At 56.3% G+C, this 12,825-nt stretch overlaps 3 protein-coding genes across 3 annotated transcripts in view; 2 read left to right on the top strand and 1 right to left on the bottom strand.

Moving 5' to 3' along the window:
• CCM_08018 (polyketide synthase, putative) overlaps positions 1–273 on the top strand; it is a gene marked incomplete at both ends in the record, with an annotated part of 11,479 nt that extends 11,206 nt beyond the window's left edge. The window contains one exon of the mRNA XM_006673157.1: positions 7–273. Within this exon, the coding sequence (XP_006673220.1) occupies positions 7–273 (267 nt within the window). The remainder of the gene's footprint in view (positions 1–6) is intronic.
• Positions 274–3,192: 2,919 nt separating this feature from the next.
• CCM_08017 (Peptidase S1/S6) lies at positions 3,193–4,468 on the top strand (the record flags this gene model as incomplete). The annotated part of the gene is made up of 3 exons (XM_006673156.1): positions 3,193–3,456; positions 3,514–3,716; positions 3,772–4,468. The coding sequence occupies 3 exons, from the start codon at positions 3,193–3,195 to the stop codon at positions 4,466–4,468; spliced, it is 1,164 nt and encodes a 387-aa protein (XP_006673219.1).
• Positions 4,469–4,977: 509 nt separating this feature from the next.
• On the bottom strand, positions 4,978–12,615 carry CCM_08016 (polyketide synthase, putative; the record flags this gene model as incomplete). Its single annotated transcript, XM_006673155.1, has 8 exons — positions 4,978–5,811; positions 5,871–6,351; positions 6,408–10,557; positions 10,618–11,214; positions 11,288–11,411; positions 11,463–11,546; positions 11,600–12,165; positions 12,225–12,615. 8 exons carry the CDS (start codon positions 12,613–12,615, stop codon positions 4,978–4,980), a joined length of 7,227 nt encoding a protein of 2,408 aa, XP_006673218.1.
• Positions 12,616–12,825: the final 210 nt, after the last annotated feature.

Raw genomic sequence — 12,825 nt, 5'->3', positions numbered from 1 at the left:
GGACAGCTGCACGGTGGGAGGGTACAGGCCAGAGTGCTGGACCTGGATGCGTGGTTCGAGGCGATGACGGCGGTGAGCAGCGAGAATATCAATCTGGAGTTGTCCATGTACAAGGAGTACTTAGATAAGGGGCATATCATGTTCACGATTGACGATGGCAAAACGCGCCCGTTGCTCGACAAGATTGCTGCGGATGCTGGACGCGTTTGCTGTGACGCGGTGGATCTGGGGTACTTGCAGAGCTTGCTAAGACAGGAACAGGGGAGGCAGTAACTTAGTAATGTGCTCGCATCAACTTTGTACAAAAGAATAATACATCAGAGTAGCATATGGCAGTTCTTAACATGTATCAATAATAAGGGCAAGAGCCGAATTACAAGAACTCTGGATTTGCCCAGCCTCGCTCTGCTCCCGGGTAGGTAGGTACTCGCACGAGGCCTGGCTCCCTAGAGGCTCTCTCCCATACGTACCTTTCTCGGCCAACAAACAAGCAAAACACCGCATTTCGCATTTCTCTGTGACCTTGCATGGCCCGTACCGTCGGGGTAAAGAGGGTTTTCTGAGATGAGGGCACATACCCCCCAAAAGACAGCCACGTCGTCATCACCGCCGTCGCCTGAGAGGCAGGAGAAAATGATGCTCGCAGCCGCCGACAGGGCCAGACTCTATTTTGAAAAGTCGAGTCAGTGTTTAGCCTAGCTCGTAAAGTACCTGTCGACCAGGATACAATTCTGTAAGGCATAATGAGATCGTGAAAAAAATCCACAGTCAGTTCCACGTCCCATGCATGATACGCATGATACTTCTTAATAGAGCCCGCAAAAGACGCTAACAGATCGACGTGCCGTTTCAAAAACTCAGTGTCTGAGCATAAACTTGCCCGCCTACGCTGTTGTCGACGCCGGGCCCATCCATCAAACCTGAGGTCTCCAGCGCCGAGGGGAGCCCTTGACGAATCAAGACGGCGGCTTCGACGGCTACAACTTTAAGATTCGCCTTGTTGAAGATGATGTGTCCAATCTTCGTCGTGGAAGTTGCAAGTGTCCCAGCCCCCCCGCACCTCCTACCAATGCTGCGCAATCAGTTGGAATCGTGAATAGAGAGCAACTGGAAAGGAGACGTGCGTATTGACGGCTGCGACATTGTAGCGTGCAGCTGGGACCGGGACCCTGGCGATTGTCGGCTGAGGTGATGTTATCAAGAAATAGGCAGTTGCACTTTGGAAGACTTTGGACATATTTGACTTGCTGCAGATGTGCCCATACGCTTCCCAGTGCGAATCGCCTCCTAACTAGAGCTTTCACCCTCACTGGCTAGGCAAGTCCCTGGACAGTAACAATTTTAGGCGCAGCCTATTTTCTCCCGCCCCTTCTTCCGCTTCTTCCGCCTCTTCCGCCTCTTCCGCCTCTTCCGTTACTTCCCTCATCACTTTCTCGACTCCTTGGCTCATTCTGCCTGCCTGCCTCGCCCAGGATTCCACCCTGATGGGAAACAATAGTTAGACAGCTTATCATCCGCCCCGGTTTTCTACTCAATAATGCATGCCACCTGTAACTTGTATGGTTGCCATTCACTGTGGCCCAACTAGTGATCAAGCCCGCTCATGCGATGTGAAGCGGCCAGGGCCTAGCCTAGCAATCTACTAGTAATTTGTATGTAATAAGGCGGGCTTGAGCCCTGGTATCTGAATAGTGCAAAGTACGGGATTTCGACATGGCGACAATGCGGGGGCACATCCAAAACCCTTGCCAAGCAGTTAGTTATGCATATGTCACGCGAGCCAGCGGCGTGACTGCGTCGCGGCTGAGTCAAGTCCTATTATTACGCGCCTAACAGGGATAATGGTGGTGTAGGCTATGGCGTCCTTTACCTTAGCACATGTTTCTAGGTGATCGCCATTGTACTGCGCATCTATTCTCAAGCGTGCTTACGGCGATAATAAGAGTCAAGACGGAGAATCCACAGGAGACAGTGGCAAAGACCCCCCACGAGCCTGTCTCACCAGGTAGGTAGTTTTTTGAACTGTCCTTGGTAGTGGGCTGGCTGTGACCAGGCTCTAACTAGCACGTGGTGCAGTGCCATGAATAGAGGCCCAGCATCGCGTTGAAGCTCTTCTCCTGTCCTGAGCTTTTGATAGAGTTGCGTACCTTCGGCAAATGGAGCGCGTCTGGTTCCCGCCGTTCTTTGCCAGTGACAATCAGCCTTTCCTCTCTTGCCTTGCTGAAGTTTGGCGGGCAACCAGGTGGAGGATCTTCTTAGTTTGAGAACACTGAGACTAAATTTAGTATCCTGTATTTCGTAGGCGTCACGGGGTCGACGTCACCTTACGCGTATTCGCTGCCCCTGGATACGACTCGTCATCGGGGCAGTTATAACTACCCCGCTTCCACCTCGCGGAAATAGCTCAAAGGTGAACCTACCAATTGTTTTTTAAGAAAAGATACTCGAAACACCACATTATCGCCTTGAACAGCGCAACGACTGCCAAAGCCCTTGACGAGGCCATGGAATCCTACGATGGGACCGTCGCAGCACCAATCATTGCTGAACCGTGCTCATAGCGTACGCATTGCGATGGAGGCCCTTATAAAATGGCAATCAGGTGGCTCGAGAACATGATCTGTGGCCCTGCCATGAATCTGTTGATGCGTAGTGGCGCGTTTGAAGCAACTCGGCCAGAAGGAATCCAAGGCATATTGCGACGAAGTTTCAGAATATACCATTATACAAAGGTAGGTCCAGCCTAATAAACTATTACCGGGAACCGTAGTCTAGAAATTAATGCTGCTGCTCATAGCTTGTTTCAACTAGCATAATGCCTGCTTACAACGGCTTATAATCCCCAAATTATGCAGATCGGTATATCGAGCCTAAGAAATAAAAGCTATGTCTTGATCACACCCGCCAAACTCCAGATGGCCAATACAATTATGTCAAGTTATGCCTAATTATGAGAACTGAGTCAAAGTTTCGAAACTCAGCATCCGGGCATAGTTTATGCAAAGCCGGTAACCTCATGCGATGCAAAGCACTCAAAAGCCAATGGCTACAATACATGTACTTCGGCTTCGACTAAAATCAATATATAAATGTCCTATTTACGATTCCTCTGGGGAATATCTCCAGGCTCTGCACCGAGCTCTCTGACAGTTATTAACAGTATCTACCTCGTTCTACTCTTCTCCCCTAAAAATGGCGCCCAACAAAGCTTTCGCGGCTGCAGTCGCTATATTCACCGTCCAAACAGCGGTTGCGCAACCCATCGACTTTGAAGCAAAGGTTATTGGAGGATCCCAAGCAAACCAATCTGAATGGCCTTGGATCGTTTCTCTACGCGGAGCCGGAGACCAGCATACATGTGGCGGATCGCTGATAGCACCCGACACTGTTGTCACAGCCGCCCATTGTAGTGGCGGTCAGCCTGCCAGCCAATTTTCAGTCCTTGCTGGGTCAAATGTAAGTTTTCCTTTCCTCTACAGCTTGGTGCTTATACAGATACTTACGCCGGTTTAGGATCGCACAAGCAGTCAAGCCACTGTCGTTGGCGTGGCTAGTATCAAGAACCACCGTGGGTTTAACGAAGAGACCCTGGTGAATGATATCTCTATTTGGAAACTGTCAACGCCAATCAAAGCAGGCCCGACAATCAAATTTGTCCAGTTGCCGGAGCAGGGCCAGGACCCGGCAGCCTCAACTGCAGCAAAGTTGGCTGGTTGGTATGTATAATGAATTGTTTTTTTTTATCGAGCGAGCTTCTGACAGCTAGCTTAGGGGAGTTACAAAGGACCCAAACCAACCACAGGGAGGCCAAGGTGGTCAAGGCATTCCGCCTCAAGGCGGTCCACCACAAGGCGGCTTCCCGCCTGGGATATTCCCACGAGATGCTCCGCAAGAGCCTTCCCCGAAACTATTCTTGCCTCAGAACTTTGACCTGTCTGTTCGTGATCCCCAAGGTCCTACTGGTCAAAATCCCGGCTTTCCGGTTGGTCAAGATCCCGGGTTTCCGAATGGTCAAAATCCCGGCTCCCCTGTTGGTCAAGATCCCAGCTCCCCTGTTGGTCAAGATCCCGGCTCCCCTGTTGGTCAAAATCCCGGCTCCCCTGTTGGTCAAGATCCCGGTTCTCAGCCGCCGCAAGGTACTCCGGATCCTGAAGCGGAGTCGACTACGCCGCCCCAACTCTTGCGAGAAACTGCGCTTACGGTCCTTGACCGCAATGACTGCAGTCAAGCATACCAAGCCGCCGGGCCGCGTGCGCCCTCCATTACTCAGGACATGATTTGCGCCGGTGTACCCGGAGGAGCCAAGGATTCTTGCTTTGGAGATAGCGGCGGTCCTCTTGTCGATGCCAGCTCCAAAACACTGGTTGGCATCGTTTCGTTTGGTCTTGCTTGCGGACATCCGACTGCTCCCGGTGTTTACACCAAAGTCAGCAGCTTTCTTGACTTTATTAAGAACCCAAGTGTCTAAGAGGGGGCGGCAATCAGACTTCAAACGGGGTTTCCCGGCACCATCATTTCCTTAGTTATCATAGCTTTTACTCATCCACTGATATATTCCCCAATCGCTTCCCGCTAATAGATGTGACAAACCGGCGAGCTGCATAATAAGGTTCTGTGATAAAGAAGCTGTTACGTTATAGTGTCTGTGCTTTGCAAACGTGGTCGTAATGTACCATTGTACACGGATACTGTGAGCCGTGTGGGCTGAGGAACCTGCAGTCGTAATCAATCCATTCCAAACAACGTCTACTCTTGCAGCACAATGGGGCGCGCAAAGGCCATGGAGACGCTAATCCAAGAGCCGATCGTGGCCTCCCGCAATGCTACGATTTGATGGGGTTTGCCTTGGTTAGCACGCTGCTACAGCATTAGATTCAAAGTTGACACTAGGACATGATGGAAGCAACGTGGCAAGTTGAAATTGAACAAATAAAATATCTAACAATCTAGTTTCCGTACAATATTTATAATAAAGAATCACGCCGCAGGCAGTTTCAGCACAAGCTTCTCGCACAGCGCAATCAGGGAGCTGGCATTCGTAATGTCCAATGTCGACAGCTCGGCGCCCAACTCAGATCGAACCCAGTTCCTCAACTCGACGGCCGCCAGGGAATCCACGCCATAGGCCATGAGAGACTTGGCCGGCTCGAGCTCCGCATCCAGACGCAGAATCTTGGTGATCTGCGCCGCCAGCAGCTCCGTCGCCAGCTTGACGAGCGGCGCGCCCGTTGCGCCCGACTGGTGCATCAGCTTCAGGGCGCGGATCGCCTGGTCGCCCTTGCTGCCGCCGTCCTTGGCGCCCTCGCCGCCGACCTGGCTGAAGAGGTACCCGAAGCGTGCCTCGCGCTTGAGGTCCGAGTCGTCGGGCAGCGGGTAGCCGATGCCGGTGATGAGCTGCGACGCGCTGATGGCGTTGAGGGGCGTCGGCGCCTGCTGCAGGATCGAGTAGTCGAGGATGCTGCGGAGGGTGCCCTCGAGAATCGGCGTCCACTGGCGCAGGTCAAAGTGGCTGTCCATGCCGCCCTGCTCCGCCACGTAGCCGACGTCCTCAATCAGGCCCAGGTCGACGGCGTTGGCCCGCAGGCCGAGCGACTGGCGGTAGTAGGCAAACGAGTCGAGGAAGGTGTTGGCCGCCGAGTAGTTGGACTGGCCCTTTTTGCCGACGATGCCCGAAATGCTGGAGAGGAGGGTGAAGAAGTCGAGGCTCTTGGGCTGGTCGAGGGAAGCGCGGTGGAGCGCCCAGGTGCCTTGAATCTTGGCGTGAATGGCAGCATGGTACTCTTCCCACGTCATGATTTCGTATGGTTTATCCTGGTACGAATGTTAGTAAGAAAGCGCCTATTTCAAAGTATTGAACGGGAGAAACTCACCCTGAGAATCATGGCGCCTTGAATGACACCCGCGATAGCCGGAGAGGCTTCCTGGAAGATCATGCGAACGAAAGCTTCATCGGCCACGTCGCCCTTTGCCTCGACAATCTCGCAGCCATACGCGGCGCAGTTGGCCACCGTCTTTTGCGACGCGGGATCCTGCAGTCCACTGCGAGAGCAGACAATGATGCGGCGCGCGCCAGTCTTGGCCATGTGGATGGCGAGGTTGCCGCAGAGGCCCTTGAGACCGCCGACGATCAAGTACGAGGCCGTCGGGTCCAGAGCCAGCTTTCGCACGGCGGGTCGAATGGGAACCTCGACCGGGACGTGCTGGCCACTCGAGATGACGACTTTGCCAATGTGACGACCGCTGCGGATATGAGCCAGGGCAGACGGGATGTCGTCAAAGCCAAAGGGAGTGATGGGCTGGATTGGCTTGACATGGCCAGCGTTGACCAGCTCAAAGATTTCAGTAAGTAGTCTATATCATGAATTAGCTCAAGTTCTCCGACGTGTTCAAAAATGCTTGGGACTGACCTTTCAATCAATGGCAGGGAGATATCCTTCGTGTAAGAAAAGTCCATTGCGCGGAACGAGCAGTTGCGGTCAAACGGCTCCATCGAGAGTGAGTTGCGGTCCACAATGTCCTTCTTACCAATCTCGACAAAGGTACCACCATCGGCGGTGATGCGCCAGGACTCGTCCAGAATCTCGCCGGTGAGCGAGTTGAGGATGACATCCACACCCCGACCACCAGTCAGCTTCTTGATGCCTGCAGAAAAGTTGGTGTTGCGCGAGGAGAAGATGTGATCTCTGGCAATGCCATAGTTCTTCTCCAGGAATTCGCGCTTCTCCTCGGTACCCGCCGTGACGAATACTTCCGCACCCTTGTGCACGGCGAGTTGGATGGCGGAGATGCCGACACCACCAGTGGCGGAGTGGATCAAGACTGTCTGGCCGGCCTTCAGGTTGCCCAAGTGGTACAGCGAGTAGATAGAGGCCAGGTAGACGGACGGAATTGTGGCCGCCTCTTCAAAGCTCATGCTATCCGGGAAGACGTGCGCCCGCTGGTAGGGCACCTGCAGACGGTTGGCATAACTGCCGTTGGCCAGGAAGCATACACGATCCCCGACTTTGAACTTGCTGACACCAGCGCCGAGTCTCTTGACCACGCCAGCGGCTTCGTAGCCCAGCGTGTACTCGTTCTCGGGAACAATGGCCATGGTGACGGCCACATCCTTGAAGTTGACACCCGCTGCAAAGACTTCGACCTCAATGCGACCCTCTTCGACAGGAACAGGACTGGCCGAGTTCTCAGCCCACGTCAAACCATCAAAGGTGCCCATGCGCTCAGCGCGAAGCGATACTTCGACGTCGGCCGCATGCAGGTCGCGGACCACGGGTTCAGCGCCGAGCTTCTCCACCGACTTGAACTTGTTGACTGCAACGTCGGGCACGATGCGGTGCACGTGAATAGTGCCATTTCTCTCTGCAAACTCGGTCTCGACGAACTCTTTGGAGCGCGGCTGGAGCAGCTGGTTCAAAACGTTCGCAATGGCAGCATCGGTAGCAGGGCCGGTGGCAGACTCAACGTCCAGGGTAATGAGCTGGGCGCTTTGGTCTTCCATGCGAATGACACGGAAGAGACCAGGGGCGAGGGCAGTATCAGGGTTCGTCACAGTCAGCTGCGCACCCTGGGTCAGCCAGAGGACCGGGTTGCCGTAGCTGACCAGTGTTTGTAGGGCGGTCCACTGCTCTTGCCCAATGTCTCGGAGGAGCGGCGCGTGCAGCTCGTCGAGAACAACCACGATGCTTCCATCGGCTGGCTTGGTGAGCGGGAGTCCCTGGCTTGCGATGGACCAGCCAGCACGCTCGAGGGATGCTGTCAGCTCGGGACTAAGCGAAGATGTCTTTCCAGTGAAGCTGACAACGGACAGCTTCCGGGCGGCCTCGGCTTCGGCGCTGCTTGGCGAGTACAAGTGTGCGAGCAGGCTGTCGCTAGACCCGATTTCGACGGGCGATCCAAGAGCGGACAGTTGTGGTGTGACATATACCTTGCTAGGAACTGCGGAGAATTTCTCCTGGAGGGCAATGTCGAGATCCACACCCTTGATCCCAGCGTGGTGGCCCGGCAAGGGCGTGTCGGAGACGGAGGAGGACTGGATTCTGGGATCGACAACCGCACCTGCATGCGGAGTCTCGAGGATCTCGGGCGATCGGGTAGCAGCCGATAACATGGAGCCAGATTCGGAACCTGAAGTGGCAGGCGCAGAGTCGGAAATTTTGCCCTGGACGATGAGATTGTAGGCGCCACTTTGAGAGAGCAGCGGCTCGATAGCTTGGAGCAGATTGCCGGAATCATCTTCTCCGAGCTTGACAATAATGAGATCGTAGGAAGCCGCTTCCAGACCGAGATTTTCCTTTGTCTCGCTCAAGAGTAAAAAGGTAGTGTTCCTCTTGTCTTCGTATCTGGTCTGCAGGTCAACCAGGCTCGGTCCGCCCACGGTGGCGACAGTATACTCTGCATAGGCAGAGCGAGCCGAGAAAGACTCCTTCTGCGCGTCAAACCAGATCGAAGACGAATCACTAGCGTCGAGGCTGATTTCGAGAACGGACGGCGCGGGCTTCTTGTGGGCGAGTAGGTCAATCGCGGCGTTGATTGCCTCCACGGCGTCGAGGCCGACAAACTGCGACGACAGCTGCTGGCTAGAAAGGAGACTGACATCCGGCTTCCACGAGATCTCGTCAAAGGTGTGCGGATCAACCTTGGTATCGGTATTGAGTTCGGCAAAGTGGAGTCCAGACATGCGCGCGATGAGCTTGCCGGTCTGCGGATCGTACACGGTGCAGTTGGACATGTAGCTCTTGGCCTCGGAGAGACGACCACGGCCGGAGTACTCCGAGTTGGCAAGGGACAGGCCATTGACAAGGTCACGGGGCACCTTGTTGATGACGAGGTCGTCCAAAACGGACGGCACAACAACGGCATTGATGGAGCTTCGCTCGCCAGACCACAGCGACGGCGTGACAGTCTGGAAGCAGCCGTCGAGCGAGGCCGGGTGGATGGGGTAGTACGACTGGGGATTCCACTTGGACGCCGGTGGCTCCAGGGCAACGACGGCGCGGCCTTTGCGGCTGCCGCTCAGGGACTCGACGTGCTTGAGCTTCTGGAACGAAGGCCCGAATCCGTAGCCAATCTCCGACTGCGCCTTGTACCACAGCCGTCCAGCGGTCGGGTGAGCCAGCTCCCCGTCCTGGCCCTCCGGAATAGTGTCAACCACTTCGTCCTGCACGCGGACCTGGCCAGAGCAATGGTCAATGCGGAAGTCGTCGGCCGTGGTCGAGGAAATGACAAACTCGTGCCACGAATTGCTTCCAGGCTTCTGGGTCAGCCAGAGCATGACCTCGGTGTCCTTGCCCTCCTCGACGACCAGCGCCTTTTCAAACTTGACGTTGCGGAAGCGGTACGCGAGATCATTGATGGCAGCGACGTCAGCCGCGGCAGGCTCAACCGCCTTGTGCTTCTGCCAGATGGCTTCCAGCGCCATGGAGATGAAGCCGGAGCCGGGGACCAGGACGTCGGCGCCCATCTTGTGGTCCTTTAACCAGGGCACGTTGTCGAGGTTGAGGTGCGATCGCCAGCTGGGTGCCTGCCACGACGTGGCGAGCACCTTGCTGCCGAGCAAGTCGTGCGACGTGTACTTTTTGAAGCGCCAGTCCTTGCTCGCGGCGTTCTCGTGCCAGTACTTGACGGAGTGGTTCCAGGAGTAGTTGGGCAGATCGACAATGGTCGACTGCTGCTGGTACTCGTTGACCTTGGCCAGCGCGACGGGGTAGCCGGCAACGAAGAGGCGGCCGGCGGCGTCGAAGAGAGTTTTGCCCGCGTTGGCGCCACGCGACCAGGCAGCGACGTAGGCGACGTCGCCGTCGGCCTTGTCGAGAGCCTTTTTGATCTGCGAGAGGGGGCCGGCCAGCGCGCCCGAGGGGCCGATTTCCAGCAGCACGGTCGGGGCGTTGGGGGCGGTGAGCATTTCCTGCGCGGCGTCGCTGAACTGGACGGGCGACACCATGTTGCTCTTCCAGTACAGGGCGTCCGCCGGGTCCGTCTTCTTCTTGCCCGTGACGGACGAGAACATGGCGACGTTGCTGTGGCCCTCGGACGAGGTAAAGTTGTTTGCCTGCAGGAGCGTCTCGTACTCGTCACCAATGACGCCCATGAGCGCCGAGTGGTAGGCCAGGTCCACCTGCAGCAGGCGCGCAAAGTGGGAGTCGGCCTTGAGGCTCTGCGCCAGGGCCTCGAGGGCCTCGATCTTGCCCGACACGGTGACGCTGCCCGGGCTGTTGAAGCAGGCGATCCAGGCGCTGCCGGCATGGGCCGCGAGGTACGGCTGGACCGCGTCGCCGCCGAGGCCGACGGCCAACATGCCGACATTGGGCTCCGAGTCCTTCTTGCGGTTCACGGCGGCGCGGCCACGGTAAAAGGCGGCAATGATGGCGTCGGCGCGGGTCAGGAAGCCGGCGGCGTAGGCGGCGGCGATTTCACCAGACGAGTGGCCGATGACGCTCTGCGGGGACACGCCCCATGATTCGAGGACAGCCAGAATGGAGAGCTGCAGGGCCGTGACAAGAGGCTGCGAGAACTCGGGCTGGCGAAGGTGCTCAGCCGAGCGGGCCTGTGTCAACTCGTCTATTCACGTGCATTAGCAAGGTTCCCTTTGATCATCGTTTGTTCACCCAGGCTTCTTACCAACGAGCGACCAGGCAGGCGGGTCGGGCAGCTTTTGCAGAACCGCATCCAGTTCTTCCAAAATCGAGCGTGTCCATGGGAAGAACTCCAGCAGCTCCTTGCCCATCTGCGGCCACTGGGCGCCCTGGCCGGTAAAGACAAAGCCGAGACGCGGCGTCTCCGACTGCTTCTTGCCGAGGACAAACGCGCCGTCGTCAAAGTCGGTGGTGCTGGTCGTCAGGTACGCGCGGTGGAAAAAGGCCGAGCGGCGCTCGCTCAGGGTGTAGGCCAGGTCGGGCAGGCTGACCTTGACGCGCGGGTTGATGAGGTGGTCGGACAGGGCGCGGATGTTGGCGCGCAGCGACGCCTCGTCGTTGGCGGACAGGACGAGGGTGTGCGGCCGGCTCGCGTCGAGATCATCGTCGAAATCAATTTCGGCATCTTCGGAGAGATAGGACGAGACGTGGCGCGGCTTGTGGTCGACAGCGGCTTGCTCAATGACGACGTGCACGTTGGAGCCTCCGTAGCCAAACGAGTTGACACTGGCGCGGCGGAGTTCCTGGTTCGGCCACGGGATCGTGTACCGACTAGCCTTGACCTTCCACCCCGCAAAATCGACTGTCGCATGGTTAGATTTGCTGAAGAAAAAACAACAGGTAATTTTCAATGGAAAACATAATACGCTACTTACTTTTAGGAGACGGGTTCTCAAACGTCGGGTTGCCAGGAATGCGCGCATTCTCAATGGCTAGTACGGCCTTGATCAAGCCGGAGTTGCCCGCTGCGGGTTCCGCATGGCCCAAATTGGCTTTGATCTGAAATGGTCAGCGCGTTCATACCTGTGACTACCAATGGGATTTTCATACCGAGCCGATAATAAGAGGCTTATCGTCAGGGCGCGTGGCAGCAAAAACGGACGCCGCACCCCGGACTTCGGTAGGGTCACCAGCCTGCCGCCGTGTTAGTGGTCAAACTGCGATGAGCAACTTGGACATGTACTTGCCTGCGTTCCGGTACCGTGACATTCCAGGTACGCCGTATCATTCAGGCTGGTAATACCGGCATTCGCATACGCCGCACGAATGGCCACGGCCTGCGCCTCGGCGCTCGGGCTGGCAATACCCGGTGTGCGGCCGTCACTATTCGTCGACGAGCCACGGATGACGGCGCGCACGGGGTCGCCGTCCCGAATCGCATCCGACAACCGCTTAATCACAATGGAACTGACAGCCTCGGCTTTGACGTATCCGTCGGCGGTAATGTCAAACGTGTGGCAGAGGCCCGTGGGCGAGTGCGCGTTGCCCACGGCGCCAATGTCCATGACGTGCTCGGGGTTGAGGTACAGGTTGCTGGCCGCGATGATGGCCGAGTCGATCTCACCGGTTTTCAGGTATCGGCACGCCACGTCCAGACCGGCGAGGGAGCCCGAGCAAGCCGTGTCTATCGTCATGCTGGGGCCTTTGATGTTGAGGAAGTGGCTGAGACGGTTGGCCAGGATGGCGCGGCCGACGCCGACGGTGATGTTGGCAGGACGGTCATCAGGATCTCGGCCTTGCATATCACCATAATCTGCCCATAGTTCATCAGCATGTATACCCACGGTGAGTGAGAAAAGAAGAAGGACCAACCTGAGGCAAAGGAACCCACAAAGCATCCCACCGGGGCGCCGTCGAGTTTCTCCAGAGGCACGCCCGAGTTCTCCAGCGCTTCAAATACCACTTCCAGCATTTGTCTCTGGTTGGGGTCCATGGCGATGGCGTCTGTCTTTGAAATCTCAAAAAAGGACGCGTCAAAGTCGGCCGGGTCGAACTCCTCGAGGAACATTCCGCCGAGCGGGCGCATAGTCCGCGGCTTGTGTGACCCGTCCCAGTGCGCGTCAATGTTGAAGCGGTTCTTGGGCACCTTGTTGGAGGCGATGCCGCCGCGCTCCAAAAAGTCCCAGAGCTTGCGCGGGTTGGAGTTGCCGCCGGGAAGGCGGCACGAGAAGCCAATAATGGCAATTGGTTCTGGGCCCGACATGGCTGTCTTGTGTTGTAGTTGTGTGTTTTGAAACGTATAAGTCGTCTTGTGAAGACGTAGAAACGTAAAAACGTGAGAGCCTTGTTTATGAAGAAGAAATAAAAGTCGGGTTATACAGAAATAGTAGAGCTTTACAGACAGAAGGGGGATTCGAGGCATGAATATGTATTCTTTTTATTTCTGGATAGTTGGCCAGCGGCTCGGTCGAGA

The sequence above is a fragment of the Cordyceps militaris genome (genome assembly GCF_000225605.1).
Source record: "Cordyceps militaris CM01 unplaced genomic scaffold CCM_S00006, whole genome shotgun sequence".
In the NCBI taxonomy this organism is placed as follows: domain Eukaryota; kingdom Fungi; phylum Ascomycota; class Sordariomycetes; order Hypocreales; family Cordycipitaceae; genus Cordyceps; species Cordyceps militaris.
Note: the sequence above shows the minus strand (reverse complement) of the source record. Positions and strands in the feature narration are given on the sequence as shown.